The following is a 19,504-nucleotide window of genomic DNA, read 5'->3' as shown; positions in this document are numbered from 1 at the left end:
AACAGAAAACATGGGACTGAAATGAAATCTTTTCCCTTTCCAGAGCTTCTCGGAGCAGCGAAGCGAGTGAACGTCAACATCCAGGATGCAGACGGGTGAGAGACTTCTGCTTTCTTTGTCCTTCTTACCTTTACTTTCTCTTTCATATTAACCCATTCCTTCATTTTTAGAACCTCAAAAAACCTTTAGAACTTAAAATTGTTGGTAGAAACACAGCTGAATTTTTGAACAGACATTACATTAGACTTGCAAGATATTTAGAGGCATAAGAATAAAAGAAAATAATCAGATTTCTACTGTATTTATCTTGTTTTGTTGTTGTTTTCCAGGTGAAATGCTGAATATAGAAACAATACAGAAAAGCTGTTAGGTACTCTGAGGGAGGAAACTTGTCATGAATTTAGTTTGGTTCATTGGTTTGGTAGCAGTCAATTTGCTTGACTATGTAGAAGTTCATTCTACAACTTCAACCCTTGCTTTGCCTAAGAGTCCCAAAAGAATGTTTTGGATACTGTTTTTCTTTTCATCTCCAAGAACACTTTGCCTCATAGACTAATTAAACACAGCTCCCGAATTCATACAAACTAAAGAGGCTCTAAAAATGTTTTAAACTGTCACTGAGGAAGATTTGTTTTGAGTTTGTCTGTCTACGGGTACAACTTGCCTCATTTTAAGGGGTGACAAGTAAAAAAAAAAGTGATGTAAGAGGTTGTCCTTCAACCAGAAAACTCAGATTTGAGCCCTGAGACATCCACGAAACTTGAGCAAAACATCGAATTCCAACGAACACCAGAGGCTTTAATCTGTAGTCGATCCAAGTTTTGTTCATCTAATTAACAGCGGTAAGCGAAAAGGGGGGTGGGGGGGTGGGGGGTGGACTCTCTTTTATTAGTTACAACGCACATTAATTCCCGCTCAAATCTCTTGGAAACGTATAGCCAACCGAAGAGCTCAAATCTAAAGACTCTAATTATCACCTTAAAGCAACGCCAACATTTTCTCAGCTCTTCATTTGCTCAGAAATGTTCCCTCTTATCAACTCCGAATGTTCAACTATGGATTTTGGTCTATATTTAGCCTCTGCGATCGGTTGAGCTTTTTGTGTGCACATGCTTGGTTTACGACTGCGTTCCATTTGGCTCCATCAGATAGCGAAGATCTTTTTATTATGTTGATTGGAATCAGATAATTGGACTCAGCTCCTTGTGTAATGACTGATGAGTCGCTGATTTGACTCCAGGGCCCGACTCTTGTGTTCGCCAGGGATCCATTAGACACACACACACACACACACACACACACACACACACACACACACACACACCCACACAGATGCCCCATGTGCACGCTCAACTCCGGGGTAGAGAGATTGCTTATTAATGGAAGTAGGTCATTTCCCCCCTCCCGTCGCTCACACAGAGCTGTGGGGCGGAGCAGCTGCACGCCGAAGATTAATTCAGCAAAGTTATGTTCAGGTTTTGCACTACGTATATGAATATGTGTATTTTTATACATAATCTGTGTGTCTGTCTGTGTGAAGGCTGTCGCCGCTGCACCACGCTGCTCTGAGCGGGAACAAGGAGCTGATCTCACTGCTGCTAGAGGCCCAGGCGGCTGTGGATATCAAAGACCATAAAGGTAAAAAAAAAAGAATGCACACAGATATTCACACTGTGTGTCACTGTTTAACCGCACAAAAAAAACACATCAACAACAACAAACAGAACATTTCCGAGTGTCCCTGCGTGACAAATAATCCCAGCTTACGTAATAGAAAAGGTGAGCTCGTCGGAGATGCAATATCGTTTTTTTTCTCCGTGTAGTGTATTTATGAGAAGTGGCAGATTTGTTTGTGCAGTAAACAACAGAAAACAGAGGAGAAGTGCTTCACGGCTGCAGGACTGAGAGCCAACTGGAAGCAGAGCAGCAGAATATCTCCATCCCACATTGGCAAATTTGAGTACAAGAAGAAGAAGAAATCTCAGGGCAGATGGGAGTTATAATCCCTAAAGGATGTGGGCACAGTGCCTCTGCTCTCTCAGTCAGTTATGCACAGTATGTCTCTAAATAGAGGCACACACCTGGCAGGCATCTACACCAGGTGACACCAACTCCTCAGCGGGTGTCATGGCGACGCCGGGGAAACCTCAAATTATTATTGTGAACACATGAAGCTTCCACTGAAAAGAAAGACAATATTACAGATGTCATCATCCATATTTAAAAAAATGAAGTAAATTATTATTAAAATAGAGATAGTTAGAGATGGAAGATTAGAAAGAAAATATATGAGGTAAAATAAATAAATAAGAAAATAAATTCAAATAAGATAGAAATAAGGCAGATAAATAACATAGAATAGAATAGAATGACTATTGATCCCGAAGGGAAATTCAATAATAACAATAATAAACTAGAAAAGCACTCGGAGAGCGCATACCGCCGCCATCCCATTTGTCTGTCTGTCCAAGGCCGCCTGACCGCCTGGCCGCCTGGCCGCCTTGGCTGCCTGGCCACCTGGTGGCCATCTCTCAATTGTCCTTCAACCTTCAAAAAATTCCTGGATCCAGACGGTGATTCGGATCACCTCCAAAATCTAATCGATTCTTACTCGTGCTCTTCCGGACATCCTGTAAAAATTTGGTGAAAATCCGTCCATGACTTTTTGAGTTATGCTGTTAGCAGACAAACAGACACACACACACACACACACAGACGGACAGACAGACAAACAAACTCCGGTGATTACATAACCTCCTGGCGGAGGTAAAAAGAAATTAAAACTATTAATAAAACAGATAGAGATGGAAAATTAAAAATATTAAGAATAATAAATATATATGAGATAAAATACATTAAAATAAGATAAAATAAGGTAGATAAATAACAATAATAAAAAAGAAATTTAAAAACTAATAATAAAACAGATAGAGATGGAAAATTAAAAATAAGAATAAATATATATGAGATAAAATAAAATAAAACAATATCAAACATGCTCGATAAAATACTAAAATTAAAATAAAAATCTATTTTAATCTCTCAATCAGTCATGCATACCATGTCTCTAAATAGAGACACACACCTGGCAGGCATCTACACCAGGTGACAACAACTCCTCAGCAGGTGTCATGGCGACGCCGGGAAACCTCAAATTATTGTGAAGACTGGAAGCTTCTACATACACAACGCACTAAACTGAATATTACAGCTGTATCATCCATATTTTTACATGTTTTGATTCAGTTTCATGGCTGTCATGTACGTTGTTTTGACTACAGCAACAAAAGGCAAACAGATAAAATTGGTAACAAAAATCCTTTTCTGTTAGCCTAGCCATGCTACACCCATGTTTCTGACGGCACAAGGGTCTAGGGAAGCTCGACAGGGAGGGAGGCAGGCTAAAAGGTTGTCTATCAAATCCCTCTGCAGCAATTGGCTAGGTATACAACCAATCAACGCAACGAATAGGCTGACGTAGTTCCGAGAGCACCGGCGGATTGTTATTAAGTCCCAATAGCTTCCCAACCAGCGGAGCCACGGAGCCAACTGGTATATAAAGGATTTGCCATATCCCGTCGGCATAAGTCCAAATACGTTTTTCTTCTCAATGAAACACTTCAGTGCCGTCCTTTGTTTATCTTTCAAGTTGAATTTTAGCTTCAAATCTTTAAGGGCTGTGGCCAAAGCCGAGTCGAAAGATAACTGTTTATTGCGCGCTGGTTGTTTCTGTCAGAATCGTCACACCTCTGTCGTCACTTCGTTACGCCCGCCTTCTGACTCTACACTTCATGGTGATTGGTCCGGCCAGTTTTAGGAGAATCCAGCCTCGAGCCTTATGGAGGGTAACTAGACCCACCCTGGCAGAGAATTAAATTCGTTGCCGTGGGTTGTCTAGCCCAGCTAGGCTACTTTTCTGTAGGAAAAAATGTAAATCTAAAAAACATGCCATTAGTATTATTAAATGACATATCTATAGAAAGAACAGGACATTGTCTGTCATTTAAGGGTAAATCTCAAACATAGTGCACAGAGAGAAGTATGTTCTAGTATGTATTTAACAAATAATAAATAATATTGTACAGGGTATTATAAAAGTCTCGAATATTTATCATTTGGAATGTGTCTGAGATGTATGGCAGTGCTTTTTGTACAGTCTAACAACAGCTTGTACTGGTACGTGGCTAAATATCATCAGCATTGCAGGTTTAAGGTTCATTCCTAAACCAAATGTAAAAAGCCCACGTTGTGTTGGAAAGAACTGTTTCCTCTGAGTTAAAAAAAACTAAAAACAATGTGCTAAATGCCATCTTAGGTTCAGTGGCCTGGACATCCTGCAGACAAGGGCGTCTGGGCTCCAAAAACCATCAAAAACAGGATAAAGAACAAGCAGCTATGTTTTCAGAAACTGCCAGGAAAATTCTGGGAACTCACTTCAGGGTATTTCCAAAAGCAGCACTCAGTTAGGACTATCACATTTATATTCATTATTGTTGTTAGTACAGAACTTAAACCTGTAATCTATGTTGATTGATTCTACATTAGTCTGACTTCATCAGCATTATCTTATTTGCACTTTATACAGTTGGGCTCACAAGTATACATACCCAGGCAGAATTAGTAATATATGTCCCATTCTTTAATGAAAACATGAATGATCAGAGAAATACAACTTTGTCTGACCACTAACCCTAAATGAAAGAAAAGTTCTTCCATGATCAAACTTTTCTTACAGGACCTGTCAGTCACAGTTTCTTGCTATAGAACCCACTGAATTGAGGCTGTGTCCGTTACATGAAGCATTTCTTAAGCTCACTGTCGCTCTTCCTCGACACTTTCTGTAAGATCTTTGAGGCTGCGTTACGGTAAATTACATCTCCTCATATATTGAAGCTTCTGTAAGTCCTGCAGCTGCTCTGAATCCACATCCTGCCAGCACCTCTCCTTTGAGTCAGGACTCCCTCATGCCAGCCAAGCCTGGAGGGCGTCTTTATTCAGCCGTACGATGTGGCTCATCTCTGGTATCAAGACTGGGGCTGTTGGGTTGCTGCCATTAGAAACACTGCTCCTTATAGTCCCTGCTGCAAAGTGTCGCTTAATGTCTTCTGGTGGTTTGAGGCACTGCTAATGACTCTATGTTGATTTATTATTAATTTATTTTTGCCCTGTGCTCACCTTGTATTTCTGGGCTAGGTTGTCCAGTTTCCCTCAAAATCCTTTCTCGGTCACGTCAGGAAACTGATGGGGTTTTTTTGTTTCTCGCCTTTTGTCTGGAAGCTGTTTGTCTCAGACAGCCCATGATTTCGGTGCTTGCACAAACAATACTTTAGGGGTTACAAAAGGTCAGAAATGTCAGCCACAATGAGAACGTATTTCCAGGAGGCGTACCGAGAGCCTGAGCCTGAAGCTGCTGTAAGACAGATTTTACTGTAAGGTTTGCAGAAACTGCATTCACATTCAGGCTAACTAGCAGTTAGCTCCATTGTCAATCCATAGACTGTTTTTATAGTTTATCCATGAGTTATTTAGTCAACAGATTGTCTGAAGCTGACAAAAACATACAAGTTTGCAGAATTGGTGGTAAAGTCCACAAATCACTAGTTTTGTCCATCCAAATGAAATGGTCCCAAAAATAAAATTTTTGTAAAAAAAATACATCTTACATTTGACGAAAAAAATACATTTTAATTAGTTAATCTAAGTCAATTATCTTAGTAGTTGCTGTCTCACTTCCGTGTTTAAGCATTAATGCATGAATTTACTGTATATTTCCTCTCACATGATAAGCACACCAGAGTAGATTAGTTGATATTTGAGTTTCAGGAAATCAGAAGTACTTTTGTTTTCTGGATCTGCTGATCTGTGTGTAAAATGAAAAAAACATATTTGCACGCTTTCATGTGACTTTATTTTCTAGATAAGATAGTAAGATTAATAAGATAAATCTTTATTGTCATTGCCCAAAAATGCACTTTTACAACAGTGGAGCGAAAATAGAGTCTCGTCCACATTTCAAAAAGAAGGCATGCAGTTGTCAAAAAATAACCATTATGTACACTACATGCCAAACATTGACCGCAGCTTCCCGTTTCTATTCACAGTGTCTTTCACACCAGTATGAATTCTATGGATTTTGGGATGCATTTACTCCATGATCAGACTTTATTTTCCTTGATATGCACTGTTTTCCTCAATTTACCTTTAGGTGTACATTGAAGTTACCAGACAATTGTTGAATAAATATTGTCTGAAGAAAAGACAGGTTTAGTTTTAGGTTTGAGAAGATTTACAAGAGTCACAACTTTAGTGCAAAAGTAAATAAAACAAATCTCAGTTTGCATTATTCACTTTGTCTCTTTAGCTTTTAAGAGTTTGCACACAAAAATCCTAATAAATCTCAGCTGTGTCCATATCTCTCTAACTACCACAAAAATGGCTGGAAAGAAACAGCTGAGTAAAGAATCAAGAGGATAGATACAAATACGTGATCATTATAGTAAAAATGTATTCTGATGAGTGACTCATCAGAATACAATAATCATTTTTATTTTCTTGAAACTATGATCTTTTTTGTACAAATTTGATCTCAGTTCCAAACTTTTGGCCTGTAGTGTACAATTGCAAAAATATAGAAAATGCAGTTAACCAATAAACAAACAAGAAAACCACTCAGAGAGCGCAATACTCCACCAAGGCTGCTCAGTCATTGTATGATTTGTGGTGGATAAGTCCCGATAAGTCTGCAGCGGTGGATTTGTAGGAGGATTACAGTCATGTGATCATCAGCAGGCAGCTTCACTTGTTCGTGGTGTTCACGCCGTGGCTATCTCGCAGTGATACAGAAATCTTTAACAAATTCATAGATCCAGACTATAAGCCACATCACTGTCAAAATGTTATCAGGTGGTCCTTGTGTCATTTCTGACCTTCCCTGAAAATTTCATCCAAATCCATTAGTCTGTTTTTGAGTAATGTTTCGCACAGACAAACAGACGGAAGGACAAGCGACGGAAGGATTGTCACATAACTCCACTGCGTTCCTTAGCGTAGTAATAAATAAACATTTTTTCTGGTTTTGTCTTTGTGTCTGTGTGCTTGTTGCTTTATTGTGATGTTATCTTTTGTGTTTTTGTCTTTGTGTGTGTGTTTCCTGTGTCTTGTTCAGGAATGCGTCCTCTGCATTATGCTGCATGGCAGGGGAAAACTGAACCGATGAAAATGCTGCTGAAGGCTGGATCGTCAGTCAACGGACAGTCAGACGAAGGACAGATCCCGCTCCACCTGTCAGCTCAGCATGGGCACTACGATGGGGTAAGTGTGTGCGTTTGTGTGTGTTTGTGTGTGAACTGTGGGGGGTTTTAACTGAGCCCAGTGTGTGTTCTTGTGAAGTGTGTGTATCTGATGATGCGTGCATTGATGTGTGGCCGTTTCAAGCTCGGATGTGCCTGTAAAATGTGCGTTTGTGTGTCACAGTCAGAGATGTTGCTGCAACACCAGTCCAACCCCTGCATCTCAGACTCAGCCGGGAAAACTCCGCTAGACCTTGCTTGTGAATTTGGACGAGTCAGTGTGAGTACATTTGATTGGAAACTCAAACAAACATGCTAACTGACAGAGATGTTGCATAAGATATGATAAGATCGCCTGTTATTAGTTCGACAGTGGGGAAATTTGATTTGTCACAGCAGAAAAGACAGCACAAATATTTAAGGAATGTACCATAAAAAATGCCAGTAATCTAAAAATAACTACTATAACAGTATTTATTGCACATATCAGTGGTATTGCACAGATTTTTTTGATGAATAGAAAATACTGAATTTTCATAAAGTAGAAATCGAGTCTACTTTATGCAAATGAGCTGCGGCCCGCTCTGGGGAGGTGCACCGGATTGCAGCTTGAAACGGACCGCAACTTGACCAGCATGCAGCATGCAGTGTGTTTCAAGCTGTGATCAGGAAATTATAAAATAAAGCAATAGAACATATATAAAATAGACAAAGATATGTAAAAGAGGCGAATACATAGAGGAATCAATAATAACATTTTAACAACAGTAATAAATTGTGTTTAAAATAGACAAAAATATGTAAATAGGCAAATAAAAGAGAAATCAAATAATAAATAAAGTTATAAGAATTGTAATAAATGATTAAAATCCATCAATCATTCAAAAGCCTGACTAAAAAGGCAAGACAGAGTTGAATAAGTCAGATAACTCAAGATATGTCTTAGAATGAATATCCCTTCATAAATCCATGATCAAAATGTCTACTACAAACTGTATCTTACGTAGCCTAGCCGCACTAGACAACCCAAGGCAACGAATTTAATTCTCTGCCAGGGTGGGTCTAGTTACCCTCAGTAAGACTTGAGGTTGGATGCTCCTAAAACTGGCCGACGAATCACCATGAAGTGTAGAGTCAGAAGGCGGGCGTAACTAAGTGATGACAGAGGCGCGACGATTCTGACAGAAACAACCGGAAACAACTAGCCCAGCCGCGCTAGACAACCCACGGCAACGAATTTAATTCTCTGTCAGGGTCGACAACAAAAACGACAACAGTCATTGAGCTCCATTAGCACCGACTCTGAATAATCTTTCTGTTAACATGTCTGTAATATACTTGAGCTTCACCCATTGACTGTATAAATAAGGCTTCACCGAACTACCGCATCCTCTGATTTCCGGCGCTCTAGGAACTACGTCAGCCTATTCGTTGCGCTGATTGGTTGTATACCTACCCAATTGCTGCAGAGTGATTTGAAAGACAACCTTTTAGCCCGCGTCCCTCCCTGTCGAGAGTTCCTAGACCCTTGCGTCTTCAGACCTGGGTCTAGCGCGGCTAGGCTATATCTTACGTTGATTCATCCAACAAACAGCTGCACTGTAAAACAACCCAAACACAGTCTAAAATCATATCTAATGCTCTAAAACACCGCAGTAATGAGGCTAACACATTTAACTCGATGGCAACCAGAAGACAGAAATTTGTGCAACAACTGAGGTCTAATTTTGCACAAGGTTGCACATATATCGAGCAGCTTGTTTACCTGGTTTGTTGCAGACTTTTGGAACAGTTCTTCTATTGTGTGTCTGTCTGTGTTTAGGTGGTCCAGCTCCTGCTCAGCAGTAACATGTGTGCAGCCATGTTGGAACCGAAACCCTCCGACCCCAACGGAGTGTCGCCGCTGCATCTGGCTGCCAAGAACGGACACATAGACGTCATACGGTCCGAATGAGTTTTCCTTTCAGGCTGTTTCCCTCAGTGTTTGTTTGTTTTCATACCAACTTCATCCGTCTACCTGCCTGCATCCTCTAATTTCACCTTAAATAATGATAGTAACTCCCCTAAACATGCCTGTTGTGGCACTATGGATCACTCCCACAGGAAAGTCAGAGTTTGTTCATCTGTATCTTAGGAGACAACTTGATGCACAAATCCATTTTAAAGCCATTAGAACCAGAAGTATAAAATGGATAATATGTGAAGTTAATGCAGGGGAAAGTGAAAAGAAAACAAAGGAAAAAAACTGTTTGATTGTTGTTTGAAAAAAGAAGACAAATTCTTAGCAAGTTCTGAGACTGTAAGTGATAATAGCAACAAGAAGCTAAAGATGAAAATCACTTCATGCGAAAGAACATTTTTACCTTAAAGTGTTTAACAGTGAGTTTATCAAATCCATGACTTAACTGCTCCTTTACTGTAATATTTAGTGAATCACAGCAGTCTATGAAGTGAAATGCTTGTACCAATGCACTCCTTTGTAGACAAAAATGTACAAATCATAAATATAACACATAATACAGTATACATTACAAACAAATTTGTAACTTGATGCACAAAATCAATTTTACAGCTTTTATACTGAAGCTAGAGACCAACTACTGATGCACAATTCTGAACCACAACTGCTGAACATTTAGCAGCTGCAAATAAACAAAAATGACTGAAAATTGGACATAAATTCATCAGATGACAGTAAATCATAGAAAGTCCCAGAGGAAATGTTACTGGTCCTAGTTTGCTCTTCTACAGCTCAGAAGATGAAATTGTGATTCTCATTTCAGCCTGGTTTTAGTTTGGATTTTGTCTGATATGATTCTCATATACAGGAAATATAGAAGAGAAAGGAGGAGAACAGTTGTCAGTTGGTAGAAAGATTAAAAAGGTGGAGGGTACATCTAAAATGTGTTGTAATTCCTCCAACGTTCACCTGATTTAGATGTAAATACCCTCAAATTAAAGCTGAAAGTCTGAACTTAAAGCACATCTTGATTGTTTCATTTCAGATCTATTGTGGTTTCACGTTTCACTCTCCACCTTCCTTGTGTAAATTTGTGAAGTTGCTCAGAACAGACCGGTGTTGCAGCTCTCCAGCTAACATGAATCATTCAAAGTGTTTGTTTTCACGCCTTTTGGTAAACTCAGAAATTAGCAGCCTGGAGAGGCCATTTTGCTAATTGCTCAATGACATCTTGCCAGCTGACCTAATCACCAGTGCATTCTGAAGTTCAAAACTTTGCCTCCACAGTCGGCAGCAGAGTGGGAACGCTGTCGGTTTCTGTGTTGTTTGTTTTTCTGGAGGCCTTGTTGTCTTTTAGCTCTCAGTGTCTCATCTGCCGTTTGATTTCATTCTCATCTGTGGCTCATCAAACAGAAATGACTCGCTTCTGTCCTTGTAATGGTCATTTCATTCCTTCATTCAATTTATTTCAAATGTACCACAGTGTAGTAAAGGCAAAAGAGAAAATAAATACACAAAACAAAACATCCAAAACCAAAAATACTGTCTGAAAAGGATGAAGTTTAACTTGCATGTCTGTACATCTCATATCTACTATTTCCTGTTTACCTTATATTCAAACCTCCTACTTTTACTTTTATACCTCTTTAGAAACTCCAGAACACATTTACTTTTCCACATCATATTATTTTTCAAGCAATGTTTAAAAAAAATATGTATCCCACATATTGATAAACTTCTGTTCTTCGTGGTGCTACGAGCAAATGGCTTTTTAAATTGAACAATCTCTTCTTAACTCCTAATTTGCAAGTTTACTTCAGAACAGTTATCAGGGAGGAAGTTGTTGTTTGCTTTGAACATTATTTGCGCAGTTCTAAATTTAGTTAAATTAAGAAATTTCAAAGTCTTCCCACATTATGTACTATCCTTTTAGATTTGTTTTGGTAATATCTATGTTGCATTTAGCTGTTTTTGCATTAGTTTAGCCATAGATGAAGGTTTTATCTCGATGCTACCAGCCAAATCTCTGATAAATCAGTAAATACTGCATCACAGGCAGAGAAGACGTTCAGACTGAGCCTTCTGCACAACACGCTGTGAACAACACAAACTACTAGTCTGCTTCTTATCTAATGTAAACACAGAAGCACGCTTGTCCTTCAGCTTGTCAAATGACCGACCGAACAAACATCTATCAGAGAAAAGTGAATGCCGAACGTCAGATCTCTAATTAGCTGCTCAGTGCAGCACATTATGCAGCATGTAAACAAACCACCAAATGTCACTTGATTCTGGTTAGACGTCGTTGTGGTCCTTACTTGTGTGGTTTGTTTTCTTCCTCTTTTGCCACTACTCTACTCCTACACTGTAGCAGCCCAGAGGAAAATCTTACTGCTCAGAGTTTGCTCCTCTGTAGCTCGGGAGATGAAATTGTGATTCTTATTTTAGGCTTATTTCAACTTCGATTTTGTCTGATATGTTAAAATTCAACAGGTAATATAGGTGAGAAATTAGGAGAACAATTAGCAACAGGAGTCAAACTTGATATTTATTGGAGATAATTCGACCAATGGCTCAATTTTTCTCAGATGTATATGTACATATGCATCAATATGTATTTATACAGTCAGGTCCATAAATATTTGGATATTTGGGCATCGACAGATGATACAGTTCCACATCTGTATTTTTGTAAGGTTAGTGCTGTTCCTGTTTGCAGGTTGCTGATTCAGGCCGGCATAGACATCAACAGACAGTCCGAGTCTGGCACGGCGCTACATCAGGCTGCCCTCTGTGGGAAGACGGAGGTAGTTCGTCTGCTGCTGGATGTAAGTCGATCTGTCCGTCTGTTTAATGTGTTTACATAAGCAGCTGCTGTTAATGCCGCCTCGCTCCTCTCAGTTGAGCAACTTTACGCCTCAGCATTTGTCATTCACACCGAGCTGCATGAGGAAACCTGTGGGATACGTCGGCCTGTTACGTAAAACTGTACCGTCTAGTCTCTTGCCCATATTCAAAACCGCTGTTGTAGGTTTTTTTAGGCCTTTTGTCACCTTCAGACGATACACATGCTTAACCCTGCCATCAGCATTCTCTCTGATCCTGCTGCATTTCACTTTTGATGTTATTGCTGAGCACAGACAACAAATATTAGCAGCAGGCAGGCGCACAAAGCCGCATCCTTTTTACAAACTCTGTGAGATGTAATTTGACATTGCAGCTTCAGTAGTTTTTCTCCTGTGCAGAGTGGCATCAGTGCTGGAGTGAGAAACACTCTGAGTCAAACTGCCCTGGACATCGTAAACCAGTTCACCACCACACAGGCTAGTCGGGAGATCAAACAGCTGCTGAGAGGTATAACACACACCTGCAAACACGTTTTTGAATCCTCATAGTTATGGGAAATCACACAGTTTAAACTTGCATTAATTAAAACCTAGTCACATGTTTATATTTAGGAGGTGAATGCATCATTAACAGCATGTGTCTTCACTTTAAGGACTCCTATAACTACACCAATCAGGCATAACATTATGACCACCTGCCTAACATTGTATTGATTCACTTTTGCTGCCTAAACAGCCCTGACCCATCAAGGCATCCATTAGACCCCTGAAGGCGTGCTGGCATCTGGCATCAAGATGTAAGCAGCAGATCCTTTAAGTTGTGAGGTGGAGCCTCCATGGATCGGATTTGTTTGTCCAGCGCGTCCTACAGATGCTCAATTGGATTGAGATCTAGGGAATTTGGATGCCAAATCCAGACTTTAAAAGGGTTGTTGCACTCCTCAAACTACTCCTGAACCATTTTTACTTGTGACACGGTGCATTATCCTGCTGAAAGAGGCCACAGCCATCAGGGAATACCATTTCTATGAAAAGGCATACATGGTCTGCAACAATGCTTAAGTAGGTGCTATACATCAAAATAACATCCACATGGATGGTAGGACCCAAGGTTTCTCAGCAGAACCTTTGCCCAAAGCATCACACTGCCTCCGCCAGCTTGTCTTCTTCCCATAGTGCATCTTGGTTCCGTGTGTTCCTCAGGTAGGCAACACACCCGGCCATCCACGTGATGTCAGAGAAAACGTGATTCATCAGATCAGGCCACCTTCTTCCATTGCTTTGTGATCCAGTTCTAATGCTCACGTGGTCATTGTTGGTCTTTGGGTGGTGCACAGGGGTCAGCATGAGCACCCTGACTGGTCTGCAGTTATGTAACCCCATACGCAACACACTGTGATAGTCTGTGTATTGTGACACCTTTCTGTCAGAACCAGCTTAACTTCTTCAGCAATCTGAATAATGTCTGTTGGATTGGACCACAAGGGCCAACCATCCTCCCCTCGTGTATCAGTGAGGCTTGGGCGCCCATGACCTTGTTGCTGGTTCACCACTCTTCCTTCCTTGCACCACTTTTGATAGATACTGACCACTACAGACTGGGAACACACCACAGGAGCTGCAGTTTTGGAGATGCTCTGACCAAGTCGTCTAGACATCACAATCTGGCCCTTGTCAAACTATGCAAATTCTTACACTTGCCCGTTTTTCCTGCTTCCAACATCAACTTTGAGGATAAAATGTTGACTTGCTGACTAATATATCCAACCTACTAACAGGAGCCATGATAGAGAGATAATCAGTGTTTTTACTTCGCCTGTCAGTGATCAGAATGTTATGCCTGATTGGTGTAGTTTCTGTTCGCATGCATTCTAAAATGACAGTTTTCAATGGTGATTTTTTCAGACTGAGGTGATTGCAAAGACCACAAACACATTCAAGATGATGGCACATCACTATTTGGAAGCTGAAGCGTCCAGCAATAGTGCTTTTGTGTCTAGAATATGAATTTACCTCTGGTTTGCTTTGATTTGGGTCACTTCACATCAATATTTTTATTTTTTCAGCGTGTCTATATGGTGTATTTATGCACATCAAGAGCAAAATAAGAAATCAACATATTCCTGAGGGTTTTCTTGAAACTACAGTATACTGATGACAGTCTCAAAAACGCAGATTCCAGGGTTTTATATTTAACAAGCCTAAGAAATTAGTCCTTTAGGGTGAGTCTTTTTGTACCATTAGTCCTCTTCAGAATCTGCTTCCAAGTTGCATGACTGAATTACACCAGTATTACAACTTGCCATCGTGCTGAGCAGAGTCGTAGGACTTTAGAGATCGTCACATTTTAAGGGAAGCAGCAATGCAGGGTTACATTGAAACCATTTAACTCAAAAATAATTTATAAATATGTAACTGTAACACACAGAGATGAGATTTAAAGGTTTGATCAATGACCAGAGAGGAACTTTAAGATCAGATCTGCCTTCCCCTCCATCTTCTCGTCTGCACTGTCTGTACTTCTGTCTTGTAGATGCTTCGGCTGCGATGCAAGTTCGAGCGCTGAAGGACTACTGCAACAACTACGACCTCACCAGCCTCAACATCAAAGCTGGAGACATTATCACGGTACAATCACCTGACTACAGTCCCAACACCGATGGAATTGTGCAGTACAGTTAATTAGGATCTTCATAGAAGCACCAGTCAAAAGTTTGGACACACCTTCTTATTCAGTGATTTTTATTTATTCATCAGACCAAAGTGCAGATTTTCACTGCTTTAATCAAACATTTGCTCATGAATTACTGGGGATTAGCTGGTTCTACAAGACTGAGAGAGATTTTAAATGAATCTTGTGATGAATTTACGTTTAGCTTGTGCTGGTATTGTTGGGTAGCTGTCAGTAGGGTCTACGCTATTGGTCAAAATGTTGGTTACGAGCAATTTTGTGGAAAGTTTTAGCCGTGGTTGCAAATTGTTTGCATAAAAGACAACAATTTCTTGCATAATAGAGAACCAGTTGTGTTTCCATATGAAATAATGTGTTTATCACTATTTCATCAGAAATATCGAACAGCAAATCCAAATGATACCTGTAAAACAAATAAATAACACTCTGACTGCATCAGAGTTGTGAAAAAGGTCTTCGAAGTGATACTAAATTCCAACCATTTAATAATAAATGTATTGCAAAAGTTCACATAGCACACCTAAACAGTTCATAGCGTGTATGACCTCCCCTTGCTTGCAAGATGGCTGCCAATCTATGAGGCGTACTCCACACTAATGTGTGCTATGTTGCATTGGAGAGACTGGCCCATTCTTCATGTTAAAACTGGAGAGGTTTGCGAAGATATACACTCACTGGCCACTTTATTAGGTACACCTTGCTAGTAAAAGCCTGGACTCCTTTTGACTTGAGAACTGCCTTAATTCTTTGTGGCATACTTTCAACAAGGTGTTGGAAACATTCTACAGAGATTTTAGTCCATATTCACATAATAGCATCACACGGTGGCTGCACATCCATGATGCCAATCTCCTGTTCCACCACACCCCAAAGGTTCTACTGGATTGAGATCTGGTGACTGTGGAGGCCATTGGAGAACAGTGAACTCATTGTCATATTCAAGAAACCAGCTTGAGATGATTTGAGCTTTGTGACATGGTGCATTATCCTGCTAGAAGTAGACATCAGAAGATAGTCCACTGTAGTTATACAGTACAGGGATAGACACAGTTAGCAACAATACTCAAGTCGGCTGTGGCATTTAATCCATGCTCAATTGGTACAAAGTGTACCAAGAAAATATCCCAAACACCATTACACCACCAGCAGCAGCCTGAACTGTTGATTCAAGGCAGGATGGATCCATGCTTTCATGGTAACTTCATGTTGCAACTGAAATAGAGACTCATCAGACCAGGCGACATTTTTCCAGTCTTCTATTGTCCAATTTTGGTGAATTGTAGCCTCAGTTTCCTGTTCTTAGCTGACAGGAGTGGCACCCGTTGTGGTCTTCTGCTGCTGTAGCCCATTTTCGTCAAAGTTGGACGTGTTGTGCTTTCGGAGATAGTATTCTACATTCCTTGGTTGTAACCAGTGATTATTTTAGTTACTGTTGCCTTTCTATCATCTCCAACCAGTCTGCCCATTTTCCTATGACCTCTGACATCAAGAAGATATTTTGGCCCACACAAGTGTCGCTCACTGGATATTTTCTCTTTTTCAAGATCGTTGTGTGTGAAAATTCCAGTAGATCAGCAGTTTGTGAAATACTCAGACCAGCTAGTCTGGCACCAAAAACCATGCCAAGTCCGAAGTCACTTAAATCCCCTTTCTTCCCCATTCTGATGCTCGGTTTGAACTTCAGCAAGTTGTCTTGACCACGTCCACATGAATAAATGCATTCAGTTGCGGCCATGTGATTGGCCAATTAGCTGTTTGTGTTACCAAGCAACTGAACAGGTGTAAATTGAAAAAAGTAGCCGGTGAGTGTATATCATATAATACATTATATATGACCATTACATATCACTGAGATATAATGTGTGTGCAGGTTTTGGAGCAGCACTCTGACGGCCGATGGAAAGGCTGCATTCACGACAACCGAACTGGAAACGATCGTGTGGGCTACTTCCCTTCCAACATGGTGGAAGTCATCAAGAGGGCAGGTGACCACCCACGTCACAGCTCCGTGTGTGTGTGTGTGTGTGTGTGTGTGTGTGTGTGTGTGTGTGTGTGTGTGTGTGTGTGTGGGTGCGTGAGCTTTGACCTCAGCAGCTGTTCTTGTAGCTGTAGTCGATCATTACTCGTAGTTAGCTGCAGCATCGTCGGCCCCTTTGGGCAGCCCATCTGTTTCTCCCAACCTGTCAATCATCTCCATTAATCAAATCTCTACCAGCTGTCCATTCTCTGAACCTCCTCGATGTTCCTGCTCCTTCCTCCCTGAATAACGCACTCGTCCAACTATCCTGAGGGCTAAACTACAAAGCAAGTTCAGCATAGCCGTTCTTTCTTTGTGCAAATTGACTTGACAAAAACTAAAACCTCAGTCAGAGTGAACAGGTATGAAGATGGTTTTAAACTTTCTTTGTTAACTCAGACTTTCTTCTTCAAACTCTGTGCGCGTTCACACTAAAGGAGGAGTTTTAACTCATCATGTGACTCTTCTTTTGCACAAAATGAAATGATTGTGTTCAGCTGCTTCAGTCAACAGGTTGTTTTAATGGAGAACAATGAGAAATATATAGGTATGACGATAAAAAGCTGCCATTTAGGTCTGACACTGACCCATAATGCAGGAAATCCCTTTAATTTGTTGGGAAATTAAAGTGAAACTAATGTTACTGACTGAATATTCTATGTAATAAATACTAATAATCAGTGTTTTATATTTGTACGAATTCTGCATCACCAAGTAAAAACATGTCGGGTTACCTTGGCAACGTGATACGTACAGTGTGTGATACTGTAACTGAACAGCTTCATTCAGTGGTTTTAGTAGTGTACAGATTAACATGTTTGCAAATATAACATTTTCGCATTTTCACAGGCAGCGCGCTTTAGGTGCAGCAGCCTGAGTTGCTATTGGCAAAGCAGCTCAAACTAATTTCATTGTATATGAAAGTGTGCAATGACAATAAAGTTCTTCTCATTCTTCTCATTTTCCATCAGCTGAGAATCTGTATCCCTCATAAATAATCATTAGGAAAGGATTTGATTAGAGGGAGATGCTTTTAACAGCCGATTTAAATCAGAAACTCTGACCAGAACCTGGACCAGATTAGTTCCACAGCATCAGTTACCATGGAGATCTAACCAAGTACCTTCATGATACTGAAAGATTTTGAACTCAGCATACCTGCTAACCCGCTAATCTGGCTTCGTAGTTCAGCCCTCCGCCCCGCTAGATGGTGATGCTTCCGTTCTCATCGTTTGTTTGCTTTGTTGTTGCTGTAGTGATGCTATATTTTAATTTACTCAGATATATTCCCTGTGTGGACATATATGGATGTATTTCTTTTTCTCATGTTTTGATTTTTTATTATTTTATGCATTTTTTTAAAAAAAGATTTCTTTTGATTAGATTTGTTTTGTTTCAAGTTGACTGATCAGTTGTTGTTGTTGTTGTTGTTATGTTGTTGTTTTGCACCTCCCCCGACCCTGGCTTGTGTCCAGGTCACTCCCCGTCCCAGCAGTGCCACACCCTCCTCCTCCGCAGGCCCAACCCCTGCCCCATTGCCTCGGTCAACGGACACTCATTCCCCCCCTCCAAAGTCCTCCCCTTGCATCTGCCTCCCCCTCCTTCCCTCCACCCCAACACACAGTCCCTCCCTCGGTTCTCCTCATTTGGGTACGTTCCTCTTCCCATCTCTCCTCCTTCTCTGTCTACTCCTCCTCTGTCCACTTCTCCTCCTCCTGCTCCTCCTCTCTCCACTTCTCAGGAGCCGCAAAGTCAGACAGGTACATACTGTAGCATAAATCACAGATAAGAATCCTTTTCTATGATTTTTGACAAGACAACACGTGTCTGCTTAATGTAGTGCTTCGTTAAAGGGTCGATTCACCCAGACGGTGAAAAAAAAAGTGAAAACAATTCCTAGATACATCTGTCTTGCAGTTTTTAAGGTTTTTCCTTTAAGAAGCTACCAAAATCTGGGATCATGTACACTGTCTGACTTTATTTATTGTAAATAGTTAAATAAATAAACTTAAATAGTGAGTGGTTCTGAATCCACCACCAAAGAACAAACTCCACATCCATCTGGGAGGTATGAAACACTAAAAACAATTATTTACATAATATAATATGTAGAGACATGAGAATCAGTGGTGATCAAAATGGAGTACATTAATATTGCCACAATGAATTTACATACAGTGGGTAAGCTGGGAAAGAAAACCTTCAAAAGCAATCTGGGTCCAGACATACCGGTGTTTTTTTCAGTATTATCCTCGTCCAAAATGCGGAACATTATTAAAAAAACAAGTATTTTATAAATATACAGTATATCCCTATGTCTATATACAATCAGTTGCCCCCTTATTGGAAAAATGCAGCATATACATATATATATAGGTAGACTTAATTCACAGGTGATAGTGGTGAACGCGGTTCATTTAGGGTAGAGTGGGGTATGATGAGCCAGTTTTAAACTGTTAATGCTTACAGTTCTAAACTGTTTTAAGATATGGCTTTCCAAAAAAAAAAATGTTTTCTTGTCTTAATCTGTCCCCAGCAAAGGATAAATTGTAATACCTCATATAATGCTATATCAAAACAACAGAAATTCAACACCAAATGACCTCTTAAAAGTTATATTTAAAGATAAAATGTACAGCTTTAAAGGCCAATTTCCACCAGTAAGGCCCATGAATGGCAAACTTTGGAACAAAATCCTGT

The 19,504-nt window shown here is 40.2% G+C and overlaps 2 protein-coding genes across 5 annotated transcripts in view; one reads left to right on the top strand and one right to left on the bottom strand.

The window, feature by feature from the left end:
- Positions 1-19,504, bottom strand: part of LOC110957620 (protein FAM83G) — a 216,228-nt gene that overhangs the window by 102,905 nt on the left and 93,819 nt on the right. The gene's annotated exons all lie outside the window — the stretch shown is intronic.
- si:dkeyp-9d4.3 (caskin-1) overlaps positions 1-19,504 on the top strand; it is a 60,025-nt gene that overhangs the window by 15,053 nt on the left and 25,468 nt on the right. For 3 of the 4 annotated variants that reach the window (XM_051951354.1, XM_051951353.1, XM_051951355.1), the window contains exons 2-11: positions 44-95; positions 1,541-1,638; positions 7,166-7,311; positions 7,474-7,569; positions 9,112-9,233; positions 11,969-12,077; positions 12,495-12,603; positions 14,629-14,723; positions 16,658-16,772; positions 18,280-18,564. In XM_051951354.1, the coding sequence (XP_051807314.1) occupies positions 44-95; positions 1,541-1,638; positions 7,166-7,311; positions 7,474-7,569; positions 9,112-9,233; positions 11,969-12,077; positions 12,495-12,603; positions 14,629-14,723; positions 16,658-16,772; positions 18,280-18,564 (1,227 nt within the window). The remainder of the gene's footprint in view (positions 1-43; positions 96-1,540; positions 1,639-7,165; positions 7,312-7,473; positions 7,570-9,111; positions 9,234-11,968; positions 12,078-12,494; positions 12,604-14,628; positions 14,724-16,657; positions 16,773-18,279; positions 18,565-19,504) is intronic. The other variant, XM_022203742.2, reaches the window with a different exon arrangement.

The sequence above is a fragment of the Acanthochromis polyacanthus genome, chromosome 7 (assembly GCF_021347895.1).
Source record: "Acanthochromis polyacanthus isolate Apoly-LR-REF ecotype Palm Island chromosome 7, KAUST_Apoly_ChrSc, whole genome shotgun sequence".
Taxonomy (NCBI): domain Eukaryota; kingdom Metazoa; phylum Chordata; class Actinopteri; family Pomacentridae; genus Acanthochromis; species Acanthochromis polyacanthus.
Note: the sequence above shows the minus strand (reverse complement) of the source record. Positions and strands in the feature narration are given on the sequence as shown.